At 42.6% G+C, this 27964-nt stretch overlaps 1 protein-coding gene across 5 annotated transcripts in view; it reads right to left on the bottom strand.

The window, feature by feature from the left end:
• Positions 1-27964, bottom strand: part of DENND1A (DENN domain containing 1A) — a 153587-nt gene that overhangs the window by 15308 nt on the left and 110315 nt on the right. For 2 of the 5 annotated variants that reach the window (XM_005529246.3, XM_014257981.2), the window contains exons 14-20: positions 19664-19765; positions 19058-19145; positions 18490-18530; positions 17518-17589; positions 16396-16452; positions 11347-11478; positions 211-270 (exon numbers count right to left, since the gene is read on the bottom strand). In XM_005529246.3, the coding sequence (XP_005529303.2) occupies positions 211-270; positions 11347-11478; positions 16396-16452; positions 17518-17589; positions 18490-18530; positions 19058-19145; positions 19664-19765 (552 nt within the window). The remainder of the gene's footprint in view (positions 1-210; positions 271-11346; positions 11479-16395; positions 16453-17517; positions 17590-18489; positions 18531-19057; positions 19146-19663; positions 19766-27964) is intronic. The other 3 variants (XM_014257980.2, XM_014257982.2, XM_088065948.1) reach the window with 2 other exon arrangements.

The raw sequence follows: 27964 nt of genomic DNA, 5'->3' as shown, positions 1-27964 counted from the left end.
CGAGAGCTGCAGGGCTCGCCAGAGAAAAGCAGAACAACCGCGGGTCCCAGGGCTGTGCCGCAGCAGAGAGAAGGCAGTTTAGGAGCATAATTCACACACGGCTTCTGTGCAGAGTTTGACAATCCAAACTACCAGGGTTTAGTAGTGCTACAAAGAGCGTAACTCAGGCAGTGTTAAGCTGTGGCAGTGAAACAATCCCCAGCTACTCACGGGCCTGGAGGAGCGCTGGATCTTTGGGGGCGGCGGCCGCGGCGGGCGGAGTCTGTGCTGCTGCAGCAAAGTGGAGACTAAATTAAAGTCACCTGCATGGAAACACCTCTGATGTCCTGGCAAAAGCAGCATGAGCATGTGACAGCGTGTGATTTACCTTCATACTCACCTCACAAAACGCAATTTTTCTTACTTTGTTTTTCCAAAGCAGCGACGAAGCCCAAGCCCCAGAGCGTGGCCCGGCAGCCTGGGTACCCACGCAGGGCTCAGCTGCTGTCCCACCAAAGCAGCAGGGACAGCACCCCACACACACACACACAACCAAATGGACTGGCACAACAAAGATGTGCTGGCTGGACTCTTGGAACCTCGAGGCCCAGGTGTTCTAGGCTACACTTACGTGAATGGAAACCAGGATACTCAAAAACACTCTCATTAAAATCTCAAGTGATTTTAGTGCTTGTGAAAACTTATGGAGAAGGCATCAAACCAGACATATAAGAGCATGGAAAAAAACCTGATTTGGTTATACTTTTCATACACTCAAAGGTGAGCTTACATTCAGATCCTGTCCTGGATTTCACTCCTAAGTGACCAACAATTACAAGTCAGACCTTAAAGCATAATGATGGCCTAGAACTCAAAATTACTTGTGCGAGCATCATTTTAATTCTGTGTAAGTGAAAATGAACATACTACAAATATTCTATGTATTTATATCACAATACACCTTTGCAGGAGCCAATACTTTCATATCTTTATTTTGTCACTAAATTATTTTTTCCAGCTGGGATTTAACTATCACATATGATTAAGCTTTCATCTCCGAACAAAAAATAGTTCTATGTGTTTCCACAATAAAGACATATACAAATGCTGCTCTGGGAAAAGATTAAAGGTGTAGAAACTTTTTTGTCTCTTGGACTTCTAACCAGGCATTGTGTAAACTCTCAGAACTGTGACCTCAGTGCTTGTAATAACACAGGTGAACACAACACTCCGATTCCAATTGCTGCTGTCACCGCAGTGCTCCCAGCAATGGGGTTTTTTGGGAGGTTCGTGTGTGCTGCACACACAGTGCACTGCTAAGCTCCAGGAGATCTCAGAGCAGGGCAAGACAGAAGTGCCCAGGCCTGCACTGAGCTGGGCCAGGCCTGGTAAAATCAGGGCTGTGAGCATGGGCAGGAGCAGTCAAGGCTGGAGGGGAGGGCACAGGGAACAGGGGCTCTCCCAGAGCAGCACTCCCAGGCAGCTCCTGCCTGCTGCCACAGTGGGATAAGCAAGCGTGTTCAAACTCTGCCTTACCTGGGAGAGCCACTGACTTGAAGTTAATTTGTTAATGCAGCAAAACACATTGTTTCTCAAAGGTCAGCAGGTGAAGCTGTGTTGGAATATCAACTTAATTACCTGGGCTGTAGAGAGGAATGGGCACCAACCAGCACACGGCTGCAGTGCTAAAAGCTGCTAAATTGTATTCCAGGTATGGTCCTAAATACATGTACTATAGTTTTTTCTGTGAAGGGGAGAAACGTCTAAATTAGCACTTTCTCACCAATAGCTGTTTACCAGCTTACCTTTTTCCTCTGGATATTTGCTTAATTGTCTTGTTCTAAATAATTCTGAAGCAACAAGACAGAAAATTTGCAGAAAGCCATTTTTATGACTGCGGATCTGGCACTGCTTTACTAATTATCAGACAAGTGACTTTAAGCTATGAGATGCTGGAGCAAGAAAAATCTTACATTCACTTTTACACTATCAAAATACTATTTAAAAATGATAGATCCCACGTCTCTTCAAGTAGCTATTATATACCCAAGGAACTTTCACAATACAGTTGTTTAGAGTTTTATACCAGAGAAAACATTAGGAAAGGATAATTTTTGGTCTGCACGGTAACAGCTTGCAAGCAAAATATTATCTGAACTAATTGTGAATGTCTTTCGAGATTTTTTAAAGTGGTATTCAAAACAGAGCCTTATGAGTAAATTAGAGGTGCTAGCTCATGTGCAACAACAAGTGCAACCAGAGGCAAATGCTTAAAGGAAACAGCCAGATGAGAACTGGTTTGTCAGTATGTGCAGAAAGAAGTGTTTCTCTTTCTCAATTAGCACTGAGGATGTTTCCAATAATTTCCAAAGCAAAGCTCTTCTACATGAATATCTTATTTCCTTCCAAAACTGAGGACTGGTTTGAAAATACTTGAAAGTCAATCAGCCATGGGAGAGAGATGCCTTTTGCTGGATGAAGCCAGGCTCACACACACCAGTGCAGGAGACCTGAAGTGCTGACTTTGGGAGAACATGCTGGACCTCAACTGAATGCTCAATTTAAAAAAAAAAAAGGGACAAAATAACACTGAAAAATGTCTGGTACCTAAAAAGATTCAGTAGAGAAAGCAGTCGGAATCTATGAGGCAGCTGTTTTATTATCCACCCAGATCCCTGCACAGCACACTCTGCTTTTTACATGCTCCCATATGTACAGCTCACAAACTGGGATGACAGGAACAGCGTATGCTTTACAGTGTATATTTTTAATTTACACTCTGGAATACTTCAACAGAAATCTGCTGGGTCCTGTGATAAAAATAATCTCCATGTTTTAAGGGATGCCTCATTCTTCAAGCCACATTTGTAGATTAGAAAGGTAGAACAAGTCTGGCAAAAATGCAGCAATACCTAAAGCCAAAATCCCAAAACCATGAGAGCAACACAGTGGGTTTTTATTGTTGATAACTGATGATATTCTAAAAACACATGCCTTAAACAATAAACTCCTGGGCTGTAGAATTGAATGGTATTTTATTTCTTTTGCCTGAAATTTAAAAAAAAAAAAAAAAAGGGAATAATTTTGAGAATGACATGGATTTATTTTTCCACGTGTGTTCAGCAGCCTTAGACAGGCCCAAAGTAGCATGTGCTGTTCTGTGATGTAGATGGGAGGAATATGATGGTATCTGTGCTTAAAGACCTGCCATGACTTCTGATCACTCCCCAGCTCCAGTGACAGGAAAGCCTCTGTCCTATGCAAACCAGCAGCAAAACCCACAGAAGGTGGTATCAGTAAAATCTGACACTGTGACCACTTAGTGCTCCGCTCTCACTTTCTGTCTGCTGAGCAGCTGAACATAAACACTGACCTCCTCCCATCTATACCTGCACTCAGTTCTTCTAAAAAAATGTAAACCACCCCTGAACCATTAAACTGATTATCTGACACTCTGCACTTAGAGGACTCCTGACATTTTCCAAAGGAGATGCCTGTCAACAGCCTCTTATTTACCTGGCACAGAGCCCAGGTGCTGCAGACCACAGTCTGAAAGCCACTGAACACTGAGCTTTATGCAGTAGGTACCTCTCCCACAGAAAACAGGTGTCCACAGAACACAAAATATTTAATTCAATTTAGAGTCATTCTGGTTCAAAGAAGCCTCACACATGTTGTTTCCATTTTGTTCCCGTGTGGTGAGGCCCTGGATAACGAAGGATCATGCTGCAGACAGTAACTACCCAAGGTAGGAGCAGGCCAGGATTCTGCTGATTCCTTTCCCACCTGCTCTGCTCTGGTCCTGCAGAGCTTTGCCATCCCTGCTCCTCGCTGAGCATTCCTTGGCAATTTGCTCTGGCACTCAGCACTGTTTGGGCAGGGGGCTCATTTGTTATGATTCACTACTCTAAACACACACCAGCTTTTTGTTCTGACAAGATGTCAGAAAAACCAAAGAAATTCCTACACACAGAATGGACTTTGAGTCCACTTCATTGAATTACTCACTGTGACACAGAACATTGCAGCCCCTTTCACCTGTTCTTCTTGTCCCTTCTTGGTTGTTCATCGGGCAGCCACTGGTGACTTCGCATAATTTCTTGTTATTTCTTTGATATTTTGGCACCACTTTACACTTAACTTTTTGCACCAGATTTTTTTCTGCACCCTGCAGTAACATCAGAATCCTGCACTGAAAATATCCACTCCTCAGTCCTAGATGGGTAACTCTGTGAACACACAGGGATGTTCCTGCTACTAGGAAGGAACACATCCTATGGACTCTGCACTGCACAATGGGCCTTACCCTGAAGCAGCACAACCTTCATTTGTCCAGGAGGAAAATAAAACCCCAGCTCACTGTGATGCTGCTGCATAATGACAGGGCCAGGAAGGAAAACTGCCTTAACTCATCGAAGCAGGCCCTTTCTGGATTACAGCAAACCAGCAAGGAGGGCTTTTGTCCAACTATTCACAGAGCTAAAACAGGGAAGAGGTTGAAAGAGAATCTCACCGAGATGATCATTTTTCCAGAGGACTTCTTCCAAAATGAGGTTCATTTTGCTGTGGTTTGTTTTCATCCTGTCTATTCCTCAACATACACAGATTGAGAGACATTTTGCAAAAAAATCCCAGACCCCAGGAATACATTTATCCCCATGTGTTAAAGCCTATCCATCTACTACCTCAGCAGAGTTTAAAATCACAGCTAATAGGTTAACAACTGCTTTTCTTCTGCTTCAGATGAAGAATATCAGAAAGCTGGGGGAATATTCAGCTTCCCAATTTGTACTGACTGCTCAGTGCTACTTGCAATGTCTGTTTGACAGGACTGACATTTTGTACCACTGTGAGATGGGAGAACGTGTGACATTTTTATTCATGGTGGCGTACGCCCTTGTAATGATCAGCCCTGGTCGATGTGCTTACTGCAGCAGCCCCGAGCCCTCGGAGAACAAACACGAGCCCGAGGTGCCAGCAGTTTGGCTGCCTTATTAAACACCACCAGGATTCTAACGAAGAGCAACTGCTGGAAAATCTCACTGTCAAATCCTCAAGGACATTGTCAACATGGAACTAACTACATATATTTTTCACTTAAAATACTAGAAAATCCAGCAATGCAATATCAAATTTAAAGAAAAAAGCCACAGTGGTTTGTGTGTGTTTTCTTTTTTAACTGGTCATTTTGCCAGATTTATGCTGGCTTTCTGTGGTCCTGATGCTGGAATTCAAATCAGAGACATCATGTAACCTACATGATTTAAAATGCTGGAAAATGGACATATCCCTTATTATCTCTTAACAGCTATTCCTCTCTAGCAAGTGGAATACTTGCACGGAAAAAAAAAAAAAAAAGACACGGTCTCTCATTTTAGGAGTTCTATAAACAGTAATGATTCTCTGCTTCACTCAGCTTCATCATTCACCAAGCCACGCTGCATAACTGGGGGGACACTCTCCCCCACACACCCACAGGACATGGACCCTCTACCTGCAGCCTGGCACTCACAACTGTTTTATGTGGTATTCATCAGCCCAGCTCTGAAGGGCAAATCTAAAGAATGCCTGGCCAAACAAACAGTCACAGTGGGCTCAGCACTTAGAAGAATTATACCTTTCACATACTCTTTCCCTTTAATCTCCTAGTTTAATGCAGTGGCCCAGAGGTCAATTCAGACAGTTCTGGCCTAACTGCACATATCAACTTCATAAGTAATACATAAGAAGCTTCTGGACGCTGATCTACATTGATAGAGAAGCAAGTCATCCGTAAGACACTGTGAGCTCTCCTCAAGTTGTCAATCTAGGTGATTTGGGTAGCCTTGCATGTACTGATGTATTTATTTTCTGTGTATGTATTATTTATAAAGCACAACTCTCCTTCCACATGCCAGCAGTGATGGACCAAGATCCTCTCTACGAGATATTTATGGTTCCTCAGCAGAACAGGACTAACAAGGAGACTCTGCAGACACGTTACAGCTGCTGTCGCTTGTCACAAGGCCTGGGAGGCCGGCTGTGCCAGCATTCCCCTCACACATCCAGGCAGTGAGCACCTGACCCAGGTACCCAGGGCAGCAGTGATTCTAACATCCCCGTGTAAGGAATGCTTCAAATACCCAGACAGCAGGAAAACACTAAAAGTCACAGTCTGCAATGTGCTTCTTCATGGCTGAACACGTGTGCTGGATGCAGACAGGGGCCACAATCTCACTGCAAAGCGTGAATTCCTGCATGGCTTGGCACCAGCCCCCTTGCTGCAGTGGCTGGAGAGGACCCAGCTGTGCCTGCTCCTTGGGAAGCCCTGGGGAGCAGGTGCACAAGGGACACAGACCCTGGGCACACTCTGCAGGTGCTGTTCACACTTGTCCCAGACTGGCACACATGGCCAGTGCAGGCATTCCCTAACTCCCACCCCATGGATTGCCATCTCTGCTAATCCTACACACCACAAAGCACAATTTCAATCCAATGCATTGTTGTCTTGTCCATTGACATTGGTTACTCTCATCTGACTAAGAACACAGTCCCTCGTGCACCTGCTCCCCAGGGCTTCCCAAGGAGCAAGCACAGCTGGGTTCTCTCCAGCCACTGCAGCAGGGGGGCTGGTGCCAAGCCATGCAGGAATTCACGAATTGCAGTGAGATTGTGGCCCCAGTATGCATCCAGCACACGTGTTCAGCCATGAAAAAGCACATTGCAAAAGGTGACTTTTACTGAGCAACACTGAATTCCTTCCTGAAACAAACAGGTAAAGGAGTGAGAACAAATGAGGGTAGAAGATATGCTTTCTGAAGACAAATCCATTTTAAAGAACTTACACTTTTGCTAAATTCATAAAGAATCAAATGGAGAGAGGGAGGAAACCCCATGTGATTCCAGAGAAAGGAAATGGGAACCCACATTGCTCATCTGTGAGGAAGAGTGGAAGGGAGGCTCATTTTCTTAATGAAGGTCCTGGTATTGTCTGAGCAGCTCAGAGTGGCTAGAACAGGAGCTGGCTCTGCAACCAGAGCATACAGTTACATGAATATTAGCAAATGAACTTGTTTTCCCCTTTCCCCTTTGGTTTCTACCTCAGTGCCACACAATGCCTGCTGTGATCCAGGGGAATCTGCTATTGTTCTGATGCACCTGGGTGTGAAGGGAGTCACAGGGTCTGGCAAAGGAGCCTTCCTCCCTTCCCTACTTCATCCCTTTTACCCTGGAGATAATCCCTCCTCTGCTGCCTCTGGCCTCAGCGATCCAGTTCTGCATTCCTGGAATGTAGCTGGCTGGTGTTCTCCACATCTTTCCCCTGACCTCTTAATGCCATTTAATCTCCTGGAAGAAGAGCACTGCCCTACAAAGCAGAGTTGTTTGTTCTGTGTGTCCAAGTGCAGACTGTGACTAGGAAAAATGAATACATTCATTTACAGCAAAAGGGTTCAAAACAGCAAATAAGATGGCAATTTCCATGCTGTGGCCTGCAAGAGTTTAACAGCAGTCAGAATGAGCCAGGGAGAGAACCCAGAGAAGCCTTTCCACAGTCAGACAAGCTGCTTCAGTACATTAGTGCATTTTCCATTTGTTTCATAGTTTTTTACATTAGTCCCCAGAGCACTGATTCTCTGTAGTTTGCATCAAGAGTGGAACATGATTGAATCTCCCTACTAAAGATATATGTGGAAGAGTCTTTTGTATTTTCTTAAGCTTTACACCTTTTGGTATATAAATGGAATTAAATATCCTATTTGCTAGTAAATAAAAACAAGCCATAGACAACATAAACCCAGCTAAGCTGACAAAAGACATTCTAATTATAATAGACACAATTAGAGAGCTGTACAGAACTGCCAGGATCACTTGCTTCTAATGAAATGATTCCCTTTCCCAACAAGTGATGTTTCTGGCAGCTTATCATTTGCTGGTTTAATTGCACTAAATCAGGGGTGCTACTGACTGTGGGAAAGCTCCTAAGGAGGAACATTCCTAAGTGTAGGTTTGATTTTTAAGCCCTTGGGCTCATGCTGTGTGCTCACACCACCCCTCCCAGACCAGTGGGTAGACTGGGCACAGGCACCAATCCTGTATGAACACTGTGGGTCCTGCCAAAGTAGCCCCAACAGCTGCTTGTTTGGACAAGGAACCTGTTCAAAACAGTCACCATGACACTGTGTTTATTCTCCAAACAGCTCAAAGACAACACAGACACAGGTGCTCTACCTAAAAAGTACAAGTGTGGGCATGGAAACAAGAGGCCCAAGCCCCGAGTCCCACATCACCTGCGTTAGTGTCCCACTCTGCCCTGGTCAGGCACTGGGCTCCCAGGGCCTGCCCTGCCTGGCACACTGGGAAGGATCCCCAGGATAGCTCTGGCAGCTGAATATGCAGCACATGTTCAATGCTTTAAGGACATTTTGGTCAGCTTTTAAGGCAAAACCAGAAGAAAGTAAAGCATAGGATTCATAGAATCATTAAAGTTGAAAAGGACTGGTAAGTCCATCAAGTCCAACCATCAGCCCAGCACCACAAGAGATGTTCTCTGTAGCACTGGATCTTCCATAATAATTAACCTTACCCTTCCCCCAAACACAGAGCACTACTCAGAACTACAAACCTTCCATTTGAATCTTGGCCTTGGCTTGAAAATTGTTCCCTCTTCTCCCCACTTATTAAACCCTGAGCTGCCTGTCCTGCTCCTGCTACTTGTTGAGTACAGTTGCATTGTCCCAGAGCCCGTGGTGATAGTTCCTGTATTTGGTTGATGCAGGGATCAATAAGGAAGGTACACCCTGGATAAAGCATGCAAAGTCCCACCCAGGAAAAGCAGTGGTCCCACCCTCCCACAGTGGTGTCTTGCTAAGAACACTCTGTTTAGTTCTTTACTACGCTGCCCCAGGCTATCTGGCTAAAATCCTTCTTTTCAGCATCAAGACGAGCTTTCCCACAATGTCTTAGTATTACAGAAAGCATCATTAAAACAATTCCATAATAAACAAGGCTCTCCAATGGTGCCTGATCACCACCCACCAAGATGAGCCAGAACATACAGAATCTCCCTCAATCAGGTAACAACTGCCAAATTTTGGTGAGCCATCAGCTGAGGGGCTGTGCTTTCACAGGCATTTCAAGATATTTTACTGATATTTTTTGTAGCCTAACAACTGCAGATACACAACAGTGTTTGGAAAAGCCAGCAACTCCCTCACTCTAGGGTGAGAGATAATGAGTTAAAATTAAAGGTTGTTGCTGGCTCGCTAGCCCATCCCCCTTTAGCTAATCTGTCATGTAATGAAGAGAAGCACCCAGCACAGGACAGCTCGCTGCCGGCTCACTTACAGCGAGCTGATTAAGAATGTTCAACCAACAGCAGACTGCAGACCTTTCCGAGGAAAATAAATAGACTGTATGCAAATGTGTTTGTCACTTTGACAGCACGTCTCAATTAAGGCCCGCGCGGCGGCGGAGCGCTGCAGCAGCGCTGTGGCCGGGCTCCCTGCACCGCCCGCCCCGAGCCGGGCCCTGACCCCCGCGCATGCATGCATTTTAAAGCTCGCTGCCAGCCGCACAATGCTGCGCTCCGAGAGAGCCCCTGACAATGAGAAAAAAGCCTCTTTCATCCTCTTCAGTTTAGAAGAGCTGTGAATGCACAAACAGCCCTTATTTCAGAGTTCTTGTGCCTTTTTAATTGTTCCCACCTTCTGTATTCTAGACAGAGTTAAAAGTGACATTAAAATCTCTGCCTTTAATCACGAGTTAGAAGCCATCTCCCATTTATACAGTAAATGTTGCTGCTTTTTTCCTCCCCGAAGCCTTAATCTATATTTCATAAACCTGAACATCTTTTCCTTTTGAATGAACGTACGATTTCATTTTTGTTTTGGCATTGGGCTATCGGGAAAAGCAGAGCCGTGCCGGGACGAGGGCTGCGAGTCAGCCAGCCCTACAACTGCTAAGTCAGATGGGTTTTTGGAAACCTACATCTGTAATGTGATGACAGCAGTAAGCACGTAGCCAGAGAGCCTCTCCCCACAGCCAGGGGTCAGGAAAGCTGATGTGTGCTTCTTTCGACACAGAAAAGTGATCATTAAAAAATTTGAAAGTGACTGTTAAAAAACCTCATGAATTTAAATTTGCACTTACCGCTCAGATATATATTTCATTAATCTACCATCATGTTTGAACTATCCATCGTTCACAAAAATCTAAAGGAAAAACTGAAAATAAATTGTAATATTATCTGATTTCTGACTGCTTCAAATGAAATGTAACATGTCCCTGCTGGAGCTAGATGGCTGCATTCCTCCAGTAGCCCAAATTCCTCTCAACTGTAGTGGCACAGAAAGTAATGGAAAAATAAATCTCTACTGAAAATACTTAATTGGAAGAGAATGATTTTTAAAAAATCTCCGAGAACTTACATTTAGCACACCCGTGAAAGCACTGAGAAAATAAATCTAATTCTGAAATGATGCAGGCAACATTGCTCCAAGCACTGATCAGACCTCAGGTAGCCCCATCAGCCACACCAACTGGTTTCTATTCATAGACACTTCTCTAAAACCAGTTTGCTTCACATTTTATAATGTTTTACAATTACTTTAAAATTACACTTTGTTTCCTTAGAAGAAATCAGATATTCCCTCCTGTTTTCTGGTCAGAACAGTGTAAAGAATAAATACAGCAAAAGAAAAGAGAACTGTGAACACAAATCATGTTATTTTTTTGAGTCACGCTATACTTAATAGGGGAACACTGGCAAACTGATAATAAATACTGGATGTTTTTCCATGAAAATCACAGCAACTACAACATTTTCTAAATAGGTAGCTCTTCAAATCCCCCCCCCAACCTCTGTTTTGCAGATGTCAAAAGAAGCATTACACGAGTAACTAACGTGAACAGCTCAGCTGTCAATACTGAATACAGAGCCCACTAACAAGCTATTAATTGATTTTTCCATCTTAATTCATTGCATTTAATTTTCAGAGTATGTTCAAATGCTTTAATAGTTGGACATTCCGTATTGACACTAATGATCTGGCTAGATAAAAGGGGATGTTTTAAATTCTACACCCTCAGTCCCGAGGGCTGTAGCACCTTGCATGCTAAAACAGCTGCAAAATAGTTTATAAAATTACAATATTTATGCTTCACTTCCCATTAGCTTATGGGGTTTTTTCCTCAAAATTACTGTCTGAACAAAAGGAATCAGCAAAACCCAAAAGATCAGATTTTAGAATCCCCTTTAAAGATACAACAAAAATAAAACTAAAATAGCATAGTTCAGTCACTAAAATAACGAAGCTTTTGGCATATTCGTTATCAGGAACTATTTTTGCTGAGTCACATGATTGAGAACAACTTTACACTAAGACCTACCTGACCAAAATGTACCGTGATTGGTCTTCTGTCCTCTCTTAATTTTGGGTCCTTCTTCTCGACCAGTGGTGATGGTGCTGTCCTTGGCAGGGGCTCCTCCGGCGCTGCCGAGCACCCGTTCTCAGAAATGTCCTGTGCGGTAGGAAAAGGTGAATAGCATGGCCAGGAACACTCCTGAGTGACGGGAAGGTGCACAAAGGAGACACTACAGGATAATGCTGACTAACAATTTGGATGTTAGGGGGAAAAAACACCAAAGTACAGAAAAGAAAACATCATTAGAATAAAACATTTCATCCATCAGAGCCTGTACACAACCCCTCTCTCCTCCCAGTACCAGAGGCGCACACTGGACACTTGGTAAAATGTCTGACTTGAACACGCAAAAGCCAGGAAGTGCATGTGGAGAAAAAAAACATAACTCAGATTTTCTGTTTTAGAAATGAATTCAACAGAAGCCCAGGGACAGGGCATTCTGCTCATTGTAAACCTAAATGAACCCAGTAATTCCATTAATGTACTGCACAGTATTATCCATAGCAGAACAATTACTGGTGGAAGTGGCAAAGAGAGATGGAACTCAGAGCTTAGTTAGCTTTGCATTTCATCTTGGAGCCTGTGTGCACTGAATATGCCTCCAGGAGAGGGTACAACACCAAGGGTTGCCTGGCAGAATAGTTTTTGTTTGCTTTGACATTAGTTCTCATCTCCAGAAGTGAAGTGACCCACCAGCCCAGGTGAGAGGACTTGGCAAGTGCAGGCACAGAGTGTGTAATACAGGTTCTGAAAAAGACAAAGGACACATTCCTGCAGACACCAGGAATCAGAGAAGGAGCAAAGAGTTTGAAAGTGAGTTGAGAAACAGTCTGTAACACAGTGGGCCCCAAACCTTACATCTCCGCAACAATGCCAAGGAAATAATGCTGGGTAAATATGGAGAGAAGGCTGCAGAGGCTGGAGCTCTGCAAGGCTGACCTGAGGGTGGCTGCTGCCACCGGCAGGGCTTTGATTCCCTGACCTCTGACATGGCCCCGCGAGCCCCTGGCTCGCTCAGGTACAATAATGAGCCGTGTAAGCTGATGGCCAATTAGAAATGGTTCCTTTGGACACACACTGACCTAATGTGTTTAGGTCAAATGAAACAAAAAGCTGGATGGACTTTCTAAGGAGCTTTGTCTGCTCCACAGAGAAGATGAGACCCCTCTTTAGATCCAGCTGGTAGAGCAGTGGTTCCCCAATACGGGCATAAGGATCATGGGGAATTAACAACTTGTTAAGGTCAAACTAGAGAGAAAAACTTTTTCTTTCCCCCGCCCTTCAGCTGCACAATGCCACCTTGTCTTGAAAAGGTACAACAAAGTCCTCCGAATTAGTAACAAAGAGCCCCAAACAAGGCATTGATAAGAAACCAGAGTGTCTGTCAAACTCCTGCTCCAGCTCCGGTCAGCAGCAAGCCCCTAGGAACCCGCTCAGCTTGGGATCACACAGCCCACGGCAGCACCACTGCCTGCAAAGGCACTAAACACAAACCCTATTTACACATTTCTGTGGGGTGAAGGCATGCTGGAAGTGCCTGGAGCTGCCAAAGCCCCAGCACCCCCAGGGCCACCCAACCTGCGCTGAGCAGGGGCTGCTCCCGGCCCTGCAGAGCCGGGGCTGTGGCTCCAAGCAAGGCAGCACACAGCTGGGAGGCAATGGAAAGCAAAGCACCTCCCCAGGCAAATCCCAAAAAAACCAGAAAAAGGACACAAAAGTTTGGACATGAGAGTAATGGGAGGAGATACAAGGTAGAGAGATTAAGCCATTAAGCAAAATCCACTCAGATGTGTAATGATCACTGCAAATCCTTGGGCTTTTATTGCTATAGATTGCCTCTACTTCTCTGATTATATAATTGCATATAAAAGTTACCATGTTCCTAAAGCCTACTTCCACCATGTTTGGTCCACAGACTTCCAACGAAACCACAATATATTTAAAAAAAAATTGCTGAATAAAATATGAGCATTAAATGGTTTGATTCCTCTCTATTTTTTCAACATCCCCAAAAGGCAAACAAATAATCAATATAGCTTCACTCATTAAAGCAAAAATCTGCTTCACAAAAGTTTGTTTTCTATCTTCAATGAAAACACATTTGAGTTAAAAAAACAGTGAAATCTGATCTTAAATTCTGTAATGGACTGCAAACACTGGCTAGGGAGGAGCAAAACACATTCTGAATGTCTTGAACGTTGTGCAGGTTGTGTTATAAAGCTCTAAATTAGTTGTTTCTAGAATACCAGGCCACACAGGGCTCTAGTAACTAAAATTATGTTGAATATATTAATGCCAAGTACCCAAGCATTTATATAAATTGTCTTAGCCAGAGCTTTCAGTAAGTTCCATTCTCCTGACTGAAAGTTGAGGATGGTACCATTCATATTCCTCCTTCTTCCTAATTCTATGCAGTTAAGCTTCAAATGAGCCACTAACAGAGGGACTTGACCACCACGGGTTGGTTTGTGAGATGGAAAGAGGCAGCCTTTGCAAAAAGGAAAAAAAAAAAAAAGGGGAAATGAAAAAGAAAAAAGAGAAAGGAAAAAAAAAAAAAAAAGAGAACTGTATCAAAACTAAAATAAAGCTACCAGGCTGTATCTATTAACAATTATTTGCTCTCACTCATAAGAATCCTCTGAAAACTATTTCTGTTTCTTTGAAATACTGCACCACAAATGAACAAGGGATGGAAATGGAGCACCATTCAATCTCCACTATCATATTAAAGAAGGACCTTACACACACCACAGTGACCTCTCAACAGGTCAATCCTGCATTTCTCATTTGCAATTCAAACCCAAGACTGGAGCAGACCAAGGGCAAAATGGGCTCTTGATTATATTTAAGAGGTCACCATTGCTATGCAGAGTTGGAGGAAGCAGAACCTCCAGCTTTATTGCATTTTTAAATTCTACCTTGTACTGAAGCTGCTCAGATTTGGCAGCAAAAACTGGAAAAGGGATGTTTATATTTGACTTTTCCTTACCAGGGACCTGCATACTTGCTATATTAATAATAGAAAATAGTATTTTAAAATGCAGTGGATAGTAAGTTCAGTTTAAAAATAACCTTAGGTTACTCTTAGAAGATGAAAGATTAGCATCCCAAATTTGGCAAAAGATAAGTATTTAATGATACCAGAATGTCAGACAGTTAACACTTACACATGCTAGTGAGGAAACACAGGATAAATACAATGGTCTTACATAAAAACTGGGGAGGATGCATTAATAGACCTGTGCATAACAGACCCATAATGGAGCAGCACAGACATTTAGATTAAAAATGAAGGTGACCAAAACAACGTTTGCTATTTTTATCACTTTTAACAGAGCAATCCCTAATTTTAGTTACTTTCCTACCTGCATTCACATGGAGAAGAGGATGGGATAGAAAAGGACAGAATAATTAAGGAAGGAGAGGTAGAGCAGTGTGTGTCACCTACTCACAGCTACCTCTTGTGAAAGCCTATGTTGAACAATCATGTTCAAGCATCTCACTTACAGATACACCACATAAGGAATGTGAAACAGAATTGGGCCATTTACTTGTAAACGTTATGTGTGTTTTTTAAAGAGATGCTTGCTGCTTGACAGACCAGGAAGACAACAATAATAATAATAAAACAAAGCAATGACTGAATGAGGCTTTTCTCAGACTTGTATACAAATGTCACACAACAGCACACAATTCTATTAGCATTTAAAATGCAGGAAAAAAATCTGGTCATGTTACACAGCTCCAGCTGCTTTAGAAACACACAGAAGGCCAAGGATTTTATTATTTAGGAAGGTTATGGCCAGAAGTGAAACACGTGTAAGGACATAAAGAAATCCATGTACAAGAAAACTGCTTCATGTTTCTATTGTTTTCAAATTGTACCTACAGTGGTCATATATAATGCAGACTAATAAAATAACATAAAAGCATCTGAAGCAACTTTATCTTCCCTGAGATTCTGCACAATGTCTGGACTGTTCAGAGAGGGACCAGCAGCTGGAATATACACGGGCAATTCCTCACTTCGCAGCCTGGCTGCACAGAAACCCCTTTGGAGGAACAGGCTGGTGGCAGGTTCAGGTGCATTTCTGTCTGCCCATCAACATTTATAGCCCTTATTTTAGAAGATGGTCTAGAAATTTAGAGAAGAAATTTACAGAGGGAGCACAGGTTAAAAAAAACCCACCCTAACTCCTATGCAACAAATTGAATACAAATTTCTGAATAAGAACTTCAGTTCCCTCAGCAGGTCAGCTGCCTGGCTTTCTCCATGACTCTGAGAGCTCTGATGCACAGAATAAAGGGAATATCTGCAATAACCCATCTACTCATGAGGTGTGTGCCAGTGTGACTGCACCTCTGGTTTAAAAGGAGCAGCTGGGATTGGATAACACATCCTCAAACACAGCGCAGCAGTTGGGAATTGCGCTGTTTACAAACACACACACAGATCTGGGAAACAACAAACAGTTTGGGTATTTGTTCCTGCAGTAATTCCAATTGGCAATGGACACCAACTCTAATAAATTCTTTCCTGTGTGAACTTTGCAGCAGACATTCAAGAAATGCAGAAATCCCCTTCCCAATGGCAGACAAACATGATGCTATTTTTCCTGACTGATTACTGCAAAAATAACAACGATTTGCCATTTGCAAAAGGTTCCCTGCCAGAACTGCAGGGAAGTGCTCCCAGTCCACTGCATGTGGATGCAGTCCCCTCACAAAGTGCCCCAGCACGAAGGACAGGAACAGGAACAGGACCTTTGAGTGCAGAACTCTCAATTTTCTGGCTTTTGTGGGTTTAAGTCAGAGCTTTAATGTATTTGAAGACAATTTTTTTTTTTGTCTGTGAATATTTATAAGTGTGAAAAATCCAGGACAGCTGGTAATGCATTTTGAAGTGTGCTAACAACACTGTATCAAACAGCTTCCTATTGATCACATCATGCTTTCAGTGGCTAAGGATTTCAGACGTGGTGCTTATACATTTTGAATAAGAACTTCAAGTACCTTTTGCTTCAAGCGGTTTTTCACTTCTTTTATTCCCATTTTTGCATGATCTTTTGCCTGCATGAAAAATTAATTTAAGTTAAAATTCCCTTCTATTTCCAGCAATGACTGAGTTTGTTTTCAGTTAATAAAAATGGCAATAAAAAGATGTAACAGGATACTGAAAACACATTAAAACAAACAGAAAGCTAAAAGGACCCCAAACAAACAAAAAACACCACCCCACCTTTGTTGTAAAAATTTTGTTTTCCCTGTTTTGAAGCTACAGACATCTTTCATCTTTTTGCATTCCACAGCCTCAGTGTTCCCCAGTAAGTATTTATCTTTGCTATAAATATCTTCTCTTCCACACTGGCAGCAAGCCTGCAAACTCTCCTTGCAGTGCTCTGGATGCCAGCTCCATTTAGTAAAGCCAATCTCATCCTACTCCTCTTTCTCAGCCTGGAGGAAGGCAGGAAAAAACCAAAGTTTGAATGGTTATCTCAATGCTGTTTGTAGCATTATTTCCCAGAACTGAGCATATAAGAAATCCTCACTTGTTTCTGTGCTGTTTGATCTGGCAGAGTGGAGCTGGCAGCCACACACGATAGCACAGCAACACACCAGCTGTTTGTTAACAGCACTGAAAACACTTCCATTTAAAGAATAACTCAGTAAGTTGGGCTCTAAATAAGCAGGTATAAGAAATCTCCAGGGAAAATTAATTGACATTTAGAAAAGATGGAAACAATTTGGAAAATGAGAGGATTCCCTTATTTCGATGAAGCTGCAAGCAGGGAAAGCTGAGGTAACAATGATTTCCAACAGAGCAATGATGAGATGGTAGAGCTGCCTAGCAGAGCACACAGGCACTATTTCCCAGAAAGAGTTCTGTGTAATAAATGGAATTTATCATCTGTACTTTCAAAAGAACTCACAAGTTCCCATTATCCTTTGCATTTCAATTGAGTTTAAATTCAAAATGACTTTTTCATTTAAATTTGAAATTTGAATGAATGTATATGTTGAGTAATTTTGTGAGTCCAATAAAAATGGATGTAAATCTTGAGTCTCATTTGAAAGGTTAAAACAGAATTGTAATTAGACTCTTATCTCAGTAGTAAGCCAGTACTCAATACTTACAAACTTATAGACAGTCTTCATGGCGGGGTTAGCCTTGGTCTTTACTGTGTTTAAAATGGCTCCACTTCCTTTCTGTAATTATAGTAACAAGGGAAGAAATGTTATCAAAGCTCTATAAAGCAAACAGCAACCTAAAATCCACCATTCTTAACTTAAAATAACAGAGCATTAACTATCTTTATTGGCAGAGCTGCGTATGGAAAGGTCAGATTTAAAGAAAAAGACCCAAGGAAAGCCCCTCTGAATGTCGCTCTGTTTTTGCCCAGTTCTGTTTAATACAGCACTTGTCCAAGGGACAACACATGTGCCTCCCAAGAGCCCCTGCCTTACAAGTCTCACAAACTCCTGTGCTTCCACTCACCTCAGGGGTGTCCTGTTATACTCTACTAAAATCCTAACCAAGTTTAAAACACAAGTATCCTGAGCAGCACTCAATGTCTGAGACAGAGACTGTGCCTCAGCAGAGCTTGTACATTCAGTCTCAAGAGGGAAGATCTGTTTTTATTTTGCTCTTTTCCTTTCCCTCATCCCACAGTCCTGTTTATCACACACATGGTGCCTTTTTAAGATACAAGTAGTTGATAAAGAAATAAACTGAGGGGAAATTAAATCTAACTCCAGTCACAAACATTAGTTCTAGAACAGCTGAATTTCATGTGATGAATATAATCAAAGTGATACATCAGCTGCAATGATCTGTTCATTTGGTTGATGTTTCACACCCCTGCCACACCCCACAGACTATTGCTGTACGGCACCTTGCTGAGAAACACAGGAGAAGGACAGAACCCAAGGAATTAAACCCTGGCTTAATGTTGTATTTCTTACTTTCAGTGCAAAATTACATTTCCAGAGATCAAATTTGATTATATGCAATTAGATGTAAACAGATTTACTGTCACTGTCACTACATGAAAACCTTCAAGGGGCCAAGCCCAGTTCAGGGTGTCTGGCAGGATCTCATGTGCTTACCCTCACTGTGGACAGCCACTGGTGGTACAGTTTGTCGCTACCTACAGAGAACCAAACACACAAACAAACAAACTGTAACCCTCTGCTGAACAGAAAACAAGCTCAAAATGTGAAGTGTTGACACTTAATGTTTCTGGAGCGTGGACAGAACAGGACAGCTAGCCTTTTCTTTCAGGAGAAAATATAACATTGATGAGGGATTTACACTTTCCTTTTTTCTCTGTGTTGTCTCAGACATTGGAGAACACAGATGTTTTTAAGTTCACTAAAAGAAGTCTGAGGTGGTTCTGGGTAAAGCCAAGATTTTTCCTCCAATGCAAGAACTCTTAGTTGTACTTTATTAAAGTGGTAACACTTAGTATTTTAAAGACTGAACAGACATTACTCAGACTACAATACATTATTCAAAGATCTTGACAGAGGAAAGAACAAAAATTTAAGGCATTTCAAGCCACCAGGATCACTAAGCCACTGTTATTTACCTAGCAGCAATGAGCAATTACATCATGATAACCCACAAATGGTAAGCCAACGAAAGTGCCTGAAATTACATTAAAATATTTATTACCTGCATATTCTCCCATATTTATCTCCTCTTCAAACACATCGCTGAAGCCCTCCCCAGAGTTCAGCAGATCCAGACGCCCATCAATGAACTGCATCAGCATCAAAAGACAGAAACACATCAACCATCCCATTCTTCATCTTTTCAGAAAGACTTTATCCTTCATTAGCTGGAATAACCTCATTGTTTGCATTGGGTAGGAACTCAGAATGAAAATACCAACCAAACTGGCACGATATTGACCACTGCACAAAGGTGTGTGCCTTTGCTAAAAACCAGTATTCATGCTTGGCTATACATACATGGTTTTTAGCTGCCCTAAAGCAGTAGTTCTATGTTCAACAGTAATGTACTTCCTGGACAAAGTTTACAGGACATATCTTGTGTCTAGGTTTGCTCAGGTAAGAAAAACCCTTGAGCTCAGAGACCATTAGTGGGAAAACCCATCCACCTCTCAATATCCAGAAAGCCTCAGCACCCGAGTCTGAAAGAAGGCAGCAAGCAGGAATTGAGGTGCTGCATTACAGGATCAAGGGATATAGAAACAGTACCCAGACCCCAGCTGAATTGTTACAGAATCTGCTTCCCATGCATCATTAGAGGCAGTACCTGCTTGAAGAGCTGGAGCTGGATGGCGTTCTGCAGGAACTGCCTCATCACAGATGAGCGGTGGGACACGAACGCTTCTTCGCAGAAAGTGATGGGCTCACCCTGGAGAGTTCAGAGCATGAAACACTCAAACGGCCCTGTCTTGAGTCCCTCTGAATCCACTGCCTGCACCTGACCTACTTCCCTTCCAAAGTACACAGGTAAGGAACATAGGCCATACCTAGCAGTGAGTAAACTGTACTTTATTTGCAGGTCCCAACCACAGGAAGGAAAGACAGGCTGGAAAATTTCAGATCATCAAAATAAACCAGAGTGGCTTTACACACTTTTTGCTAAAGCTGAAGAACTTTCATCATTCAAAAAGCTAATATTACTTACTGTCCCCACAATATGATACACGGTCATGTGAATTCTGTATATTCTGCTTATCTGCCTCAGCAGAGCCAGCACAAACAGGTCAGGAATGTCCACTCTGTTCTCTCCACAGCTCTGAAAAACTCATATTGGAGGAGTGGAATTTCCCTTTTTCACAATCTTGTTGGCAAAAGACAGAAATTGTTTTGCAACTCTACTTTTATCTGATTTTAATGAGTTATGGTAACGCTGAAGTCTGCTGTGTATCTACCATAAGGGCACCAATTTCTTCCACACTTCTACAGATACACAACATAGAAAGCAAATATATTTATTGACTTAAAAACAAGTAACAAAGAAGGACTAAATTATATTGATGTATAATTATTATGGATGCTCATACTAAAATATATTTGGACTCTTCATCTGTTGAGTATTCAAAATTAACATCACATAACAAAAAGTCTTGAAGTACTCCCTTTAAAAGGATGATACTCTATTCATGAAAGCTTTAAATTAGTAACTTAATTTACCACTGGGGGTGTAAATCAAGACAACAGGGCTGCTAAAATGATTGAGGACAAGGATCAATTGCAAGTGTCTGTTTAAGCACAGGATGGGTCTTCTTGACAGAGGGAAGTCACTTTCTTAGGAGAGTTTCTGTCACCCCTTGCTTGAGCCAGTGAATTTCCATGGATTTGGAAAAAAAAGCAGGTTTCTTATGTGATAGTTACAGTTCCAGGTTAACTTATTTTAAAAATAATAACCTGGTTTTGATTTACCTTTTTTACAGGGAAAACCAAAATCACTAGATGCTTTCCACGCAAGAAGCATGAGTGTGAAAAAGCCACTTTTTTTCTTCTTTGCTGTGGCTTTGCTCTCATCAGAATAAAGAATTATAAGACACTTCATTATAAACTAAACGAAGAGAAAATGTTTGGAAGAACAGGTTAGGCTGTTATGTGTGTGTATATGAGACACTGGTGCCAGTCTCCAGGACACACATGACAAAGGCTCGGGCTCCAAAGCCAAGGTGTGCACTGTCTGAAAGGTTTTACTGCATTTAAATGACTAACAGCTGTCTTCTAATTGACCAGTAGGAGAAAAGCTTTCCCACTAACTTCAGATACTGAAACGTAAAAAAGGATCCCTGGAAAATATTTTATCCATGTCAGAGAAATCTGAGTGAAAAGAGCTGGGAGGAATGGGTAAAGAGAAATGCAGATTAGTTTGCTAGGACAGATGTTCATCCAAGGAAGGTTTAGCTTTTGTTTAATCCTCACTTAAAAAACCCTTCAGAGGAAACAAGCAGCCCTTCCTATCACCTACCAGAATGTGGCACTTCCCCCATGGCAGAGTGGAGTGTGGACATGGTGGGATGAGCTGAGCCCTGTGAAGGGGAGGCGGCTGTGCCCTGCTGCACCTCCAGCAGCTCCTCCTGCCCCAGCAACACACACCCTGCAGCTGGGGCACCAGCAGTGTTAGCACACTTCCTTCCCAAAGTACTAATGATTGAGTTTGTTCATTAGCTTGATTACACCTTTTGACTTCTTAAGAGACAATTCAGGCTCAACGGCTGCTGGATGACAGAAAAAACTTTAATCATGGACGTCAAGCGTGAGCTTTGCAGCTCAGAATGCATTAGTGCCTTCCACCCTTGCTGACCTCCCCAAGGTGCACACTGTTCCACCCCCAGCCACAGCTTCAGGACAAAAAGACAAGCTGGACAATAAGACCATTTTCCTGGCAGATCTGGTTAACTGTAAATTATAAAGCTAATCAGCTCTGCTTTTACTGACAAGTGACATTATACATGAGGGGATGCCTGCAGAACTGCTGATACAGTGTGAAATGAATGCTCTTGTTTGCATGTGAAACAACTGAAATAACTTGTCCTGAAAAACTCATCAACTCCTAAACTTGCTGGTTCCAACAATTAAAATTTAGGCCTTCATTCATCAACACCCTAAATACCCATTAATCCCCTTTCCAACTGTAAATGCCTAACAGAAGCTAAAATATTGCTCTGCAAAGGCTCTTAATGGGTGCACAATATGACTCAATGAGGAATCTGACTTGATCTGTAATGTTGCAGATAATTCACATCTATTGCAAGATTGGATCACAGAATTATTATTACAAAAATGTACACATCTAATCTGCAATCTTAACACAAGAGAAAAAAATTTAAAATATAAGATTATGATTCCAACATGCACTTTAAAAATAGGTGCCTTTTCGTTATGCCTTTGCAAATCTCCCTTTATAGAACTATTTTATATTCATCTGGCATAATGAAGTTCATCAGGGCAGTGCAGCATCTCATGACCTCTGAAAAAGCTGAAAAGTTTCAGCCCACATCTGGTCTACTGCCAGACCTATTTTTAAACTGGAATTCCGTTACATTCTAAAATAATGCTTAAAACTACTTAAGGCAGCAACTGGAAAGCAAAAGGAGTCTAGGACTTACTTCAGACTGTTCTAGAGTTTCAGAAAACCTGCTGTTTAATTTTAAGAAGCCATGATACAAATTAAAAGATAAAGCCCAATTTTGTTTAGTTACGCTGTAAAAAATTTCACCATGATTCCTCATATTTTAAGGAAATCACTTTTCCTCAGCTCACTGATTATGGCAGGAACTTTCAGACTGAGTATAAAGGACTGAAATATGTGGGATAGAAGACAGCTCAGATGAGAGAAGGACACAGAGGAAGGGACAGAGTCAAACACAAAGGATGCTTCTGGAAAGACACAGGAGCTCAGAGATGCCATGGAAATCCTACTCCCACTCCTGCAGAAATGTGCACCTGGACAGAGTGCTCTGAAGGCAGCACATGACTGCTGGACAGAGCAGCAAGGTAACAAAGACAGGGGTCAAAGGCAGGGATAAATTAGGTCAACAGTGAGAATCCCTCACACAAAGATTTCATAAAACTTGATTTTACAAGGGGGGAAAAAAACCCAGCCAAACGATCACCAACCCCAAGAAGCCAAGCTGAAGACTGTTTAGACTGTTCCCAAAGCTGTGCTGTGGAAGGCAGGGGTGCTGAGTGTGTGTGAGCACGGGCAGCACGTGGTGCAGGTGATGGACCCTGCGTGCCTTCGGAGCTGCGGCACAGCCTCGCTGCCAAACATGGCACAGCAGCACGCAGCGAAACTCGGGGCCTCCAGGCACACAGCGGGAAAGCTGCAAGTCCAGTGCCACTGTAGCACCCCCAGTACACAGCAAACCAAGGGCATACAAGACAGACACATATCACCCAATTATTGTTGCAAATAAACATACCCTGTACTGCCAATGGTTATGCTGCAAATGGCAAAGTAAAGCCAGTAGGGGTATTCCAGGACTCATCAGCCTTAATTCCATCCAGAATGATAAAGCGAGGCAGGAGAATGATCTGGATATACATGACTGTGTCAGCAGCAACCAAAGGCAAGGCACTGCTCTGCAGACCTGTCCAGAACTGTGACTGCAATGTCAGGGGAAGATTAGCTCATCACAGCTGAAGAAGGATCATCAGCCAGCCAGCGGGATTCCATAAAGAAAACCTGAAATTGATGACAGACCCCTGATAGGACATTGGCTCAATTCAGCTTGCAATTGCTCTGACAAATAACCTCCCATAACCATTCCATACGTCCAGCACAAGAGAGCTCTTTGCATCCACCTCAGTCATAATGGGATCCAGAAAGCAGAGATCAAGCTCTCTGCATTAAGCAAACGATACCAGAGCTTTATTAGCATCTCAAGATGCAGCTCAGGAACAAAGAAATCATGTTTTCAGTGATTTGACCACACGCCTTCTAAGGAAAACTACATTCAGGTTCTGTTCAAAAAGAGGCTACCAGTTCTGATAAATGATTATTGCCAAGTGCAATCTTGAAAAGCATTTTAAAGCCACGTATCACAAATACAGACTGCACTGACCAAACACACAGCGTCTCACATAAGAGCTCAGCTCCATCACCAGCCCAATTTCAGACATTTGTTTTGGTTCCTCGCTACGGAATACAGCCTCTGGTATAGACACAGCAAAAGGGCACAAAACCAACTTCAAATAAAAGATGAAACTGTCAAAAAATGTGTAAGTAGAGAAAACTTCCACGACAGGGCAATGGTTTTGCTTCTTCTTTCAAACTCTGTTAGTTCATCAGGATACCTGACATTTTCATGTTAGACCAAGTAAAACAACTCACACTCACACAGCTGATGAAAGTACTTCACTATAATGGAGCCAGCCAGCTTTCCAAGTGTTTATATGGCTAATTCCAGCCATTGCCTGCCCTGATTTCATCACCTACAGCAGCCAGACACTTCCTATCCCTAAGCAACTGCTACAGCTTCCTAGCTGGAACTCAAGCAACAAGCCTGGTACATGAAGTGCAAAGAAGCCAGCAAGAAAGCATTTAGGGCTGGGAGGAAAAAGAAAGGAAAAAAAATTTAAAAAACCACCATTTCACAGATCAAGAATAGAGGCATGAAAATAATAAGTAACTTGTACACGGTCACAAAAGTCTCTGGCAGAGCCAGGGAAAAGAACCGAAATTTCTTTAATCCCTGCTCAGTCCCTTAAATACAAGGCTATTCTTCCTCTTCCTACTTGATATTGTGTCAATGCAGGAGTGTAGGTGTTGAAAGACTAACAAAAGGAAAGTAATAGTATGGTATTATGAGCTGAGAAACCTAATCTTTATCAGATACAGCAAATCTCTATGATGCTGCCTGCACTGGGAACTCTCTCTTTGTCCTGAATATGCTTTAAATTACTGGTATAATGTGTACTGGATATTGTTCCACTCTTATATTTATTCCACAAAAACCCCTGTGGCCCGCATGCGATTTTATCATTAGCTGGCAAGGTAATTTCAGGGCCTGGTTCTGCAATCATTCCATGAGCAATGCTCCCATTGAAGCCGGGACGTTCGGCATGCAAAGCAGCTGCCAATTCAGGGTCCCTGCAATGAAAAGGCCTTTTTCTATTTTAACTATTGTGGAATATTAGTGAAAAAACAGAAGAGGAGAAAAATTGCAGTGCAATTCTTTATATGAGTTATTCTATACTATGACAAAATACAAAAGTGTGCTTGGAAAAACAATCTACGCAAAGTATTGCCTATCAGATAAAGCACAAGCTATTTTTGTTTCTTTTATTAAAACTCAATAGATTACAAATTGTTTTGTTAAAATAGGAAAAAAAATCTCTGCAGAAGTAACAAATCATTGGTCAAGATTTACAAATGACCAACATGCCTCAGGATCACAAATGTCAATATTTTGCTTCCTTTTGATTTCTTAGATATGTGTAAAAAGTTCAAACTCATCCAAATCAATGAGGTTTCCAGATAAATATGTTGAAAGTATGTTTTTGTGCACAATGTAAATGACGCCTTTGTCTCAAGATCCCCAAGATCACATTCAATAAGCAGCTATTTTGAGGAGCAATATATTTTACTATAAGATTTAGATGCTGATATAGATGCAGAAGGAGAACAAACTGTTTTTAACTTCACTAAAGCAACATGAGAGAAGCCTTAGTCATAAAGAGAGGTCATAAAATCCCACTCTCTTAGCTAAGTAACAAGCCCTCTGACTATAAATAAAATGGATACGATGGAATGAAAGTTTAATTTTGCACTGAGTTAGACACACCCAATCTCTGGTAGATCCACTGACGTACACCATGGAAGAACATGGCCTGCAGTGCCCCCTCCTTCACAGAGCAACTGGCAAAGGAAATGCTACAGCAGAACTCACTGAGGGTGGATCTGTCCTCGTGTTATGCCGCTCAGTAACTTGGTGAGGAAGCTTCAGCTACTGCCATGGAAAAACACAGCCAGGAAAGACTCAGCTTCGAGCAGATCCTGTCCCCTGAGAGAAGTTCCCAGGGGCCCTGGATTAGAACACTGGGAAATGGTTCCATTCCCTCCTGCCTGAGTCACATACAGGTCTCTGGGGAAACTTAAGTGGTCACTGATGAATACATATGTGCACACACACGTGTGTGCTCACTGTTATTTATGGCAGAGGTGAGACTGTAACTCAGTAACTTCGGGCACTACACTCTTAAGAGATGCCACAGCATCCACTCCTGAGGACAGCTGGAACCTGCCACTCCAAAGCCACTTGCATTTGTACTGCTTGTCCCAGAGCATCAATCTGTTCTGTGTCTGCCAAGGCACTTCAGGGAGAGCTGAGCCATCAGGACACAACTGCCCAAGATGCCTTTCCTCAAGGACAGAAGAGAGCAAAGGAAAGCATTTCCCTTTTAAAGTAAATGAGAACTTTTCACGGTCCTTTTACCATTTTCTCACCCATTGTCAGAAAGAGGCACAGATTTTACCTTATGAGAAGGCAGAAAACACCACATCAGTATAATCATCAAAGCTGCTGCACTTCTATCACTTTCATCAAAACTCCTCGATCACTAAAAGACCCATCTCACAATAGGCCGAGCATCCAGACATATTAGAAAGTATCATTTTTATAGGTCAGGTTTGGTTTCGTTTTCCCAGGCTCTCCTGTACAACATCTCACAGCTTGCAGTTCTTATTTAAGTGCTTTAAAAAAGTAGAAGCAAGAATATAAAAAAGTAACCTCGCCTCTGAGAGCCTGGGAATGCTGGGTCTTCCAAGCAGTTAGTGCCAGATGTGTGATCTGCCACAGCCCCCCAGTTCTACCCTCGTACATTCATAAACAGCAAGTTATATCCAGTGTGAGGACAAGAAAGGAAGCAGACTTTTCCTTTCTCCGTTCTCCCCACACGTTTTGCTCTGTCCATGAGTTGTGCATTCCTGCAAACCCACGGCTCACACGTCCCGTTCTGCAGCAAGGAATCGTGTCCGGTTCGGCCACGTGGCTCCTCCCAACTCCCACCTATCGAACACATTTCTGATATGGAAACCGCGCAAAATTCCCAACTGCTTTGTGAAGAGGAAAACGCCATCTAATTAGAGCCCATGTGCAGGGAAGCATCTGGCTGGGAGCAGCGGTTCGGCGGCTCCCGGAGTTGTCGTGGAGACCAGGCGGGAGCGCCCGGAGCGGGCTGGCCGGGGCACGGGGCCAGCTGCACGGCTGCGTGCTCTGACAGGGAGCAGATGGGCAGCGACCGCCGGGCCCCTCTCCCCTCCGGACCCTGCTCCCCTCCGGACCCCGCTCCCCCCGCCGGACCCGCACGCCCGCAGAGATCAGCTGGAGCTTGTACAAGTCCTCGTCTGCCTTGGAACCTCCGGCTTCCGCCAAGGAAACAGAACTGAACATGCCAACGCTTCCACCACGAGCGCATCCATCCCATTAATGTAATGATGATGCGAAGCAGCAACAACTGGCAAAACGTGATGCAAATATTTTAAAAAACACTCATTTCGAAGCTTTATTTTGGCATTCAGTTCAAACTGCATTCTTGGAAAAATGCACAGGAATTTCTGTGATTCACACAGTGCATGATTCCATCTTGGCAGGGGAAGTTTGATGCTGTTTCAATTATTAATAAACTAAAACAAATGTTTCCCTACACATGCAAAAGAATTGTTAATAATAATAAAAGAATTGTTAGTAATGATGTCTCTTATTGCAGTGACCTCACAGCTTCGAGACCCTATTTTCAGTTACATGAATATATATTTTTTGTTCCAAATTCCTTTTTAACTCAAAGGCTTTTGTTCACATTAGCTCAGCAGCCAGCTAAGAGCATCTTCAAGGGAAACAGAGTTGACCAAAATGCAAGAAATCTCATCACTTTGGCTGGAAAGCCCATTCATTCACACAGGCACTGTCCATGCCTTGCAGGAAGCACATCCTCTTCTATTCATTTTAGAAGATGAATTTTCCAGGAAAATATTTTTCTTGCCTCAAACTCCCTCAGAAAGATGCCCCAGCTTGTGAGTGCATCTGCCTGCAGCCTCGGAGAATCCCAATATTCATCTTCCACAAGGTGGAGTGCTGCATGG

Source organism: Pseudopodoces humilis, chromosome 22, assembly GCF_049639895.1.
Source record: "Pseudopodoces humilis isolate 2021_Gansu_Grassland_sample_001 chromosome 22, ASM4963989v1, whole genome shotgun sequence".
In the NCBI taxonomy this organism is placed as follows: domain Eukaryota; kingdom Metazoa; phylum Chordata; class Aves; order Passeriformes; family Paridae; genus Pseudopodoces; species Pseudopodoces humilis.
This window is presented reverse-complemented; position numbering and strand designations above follow the sequence as displayed.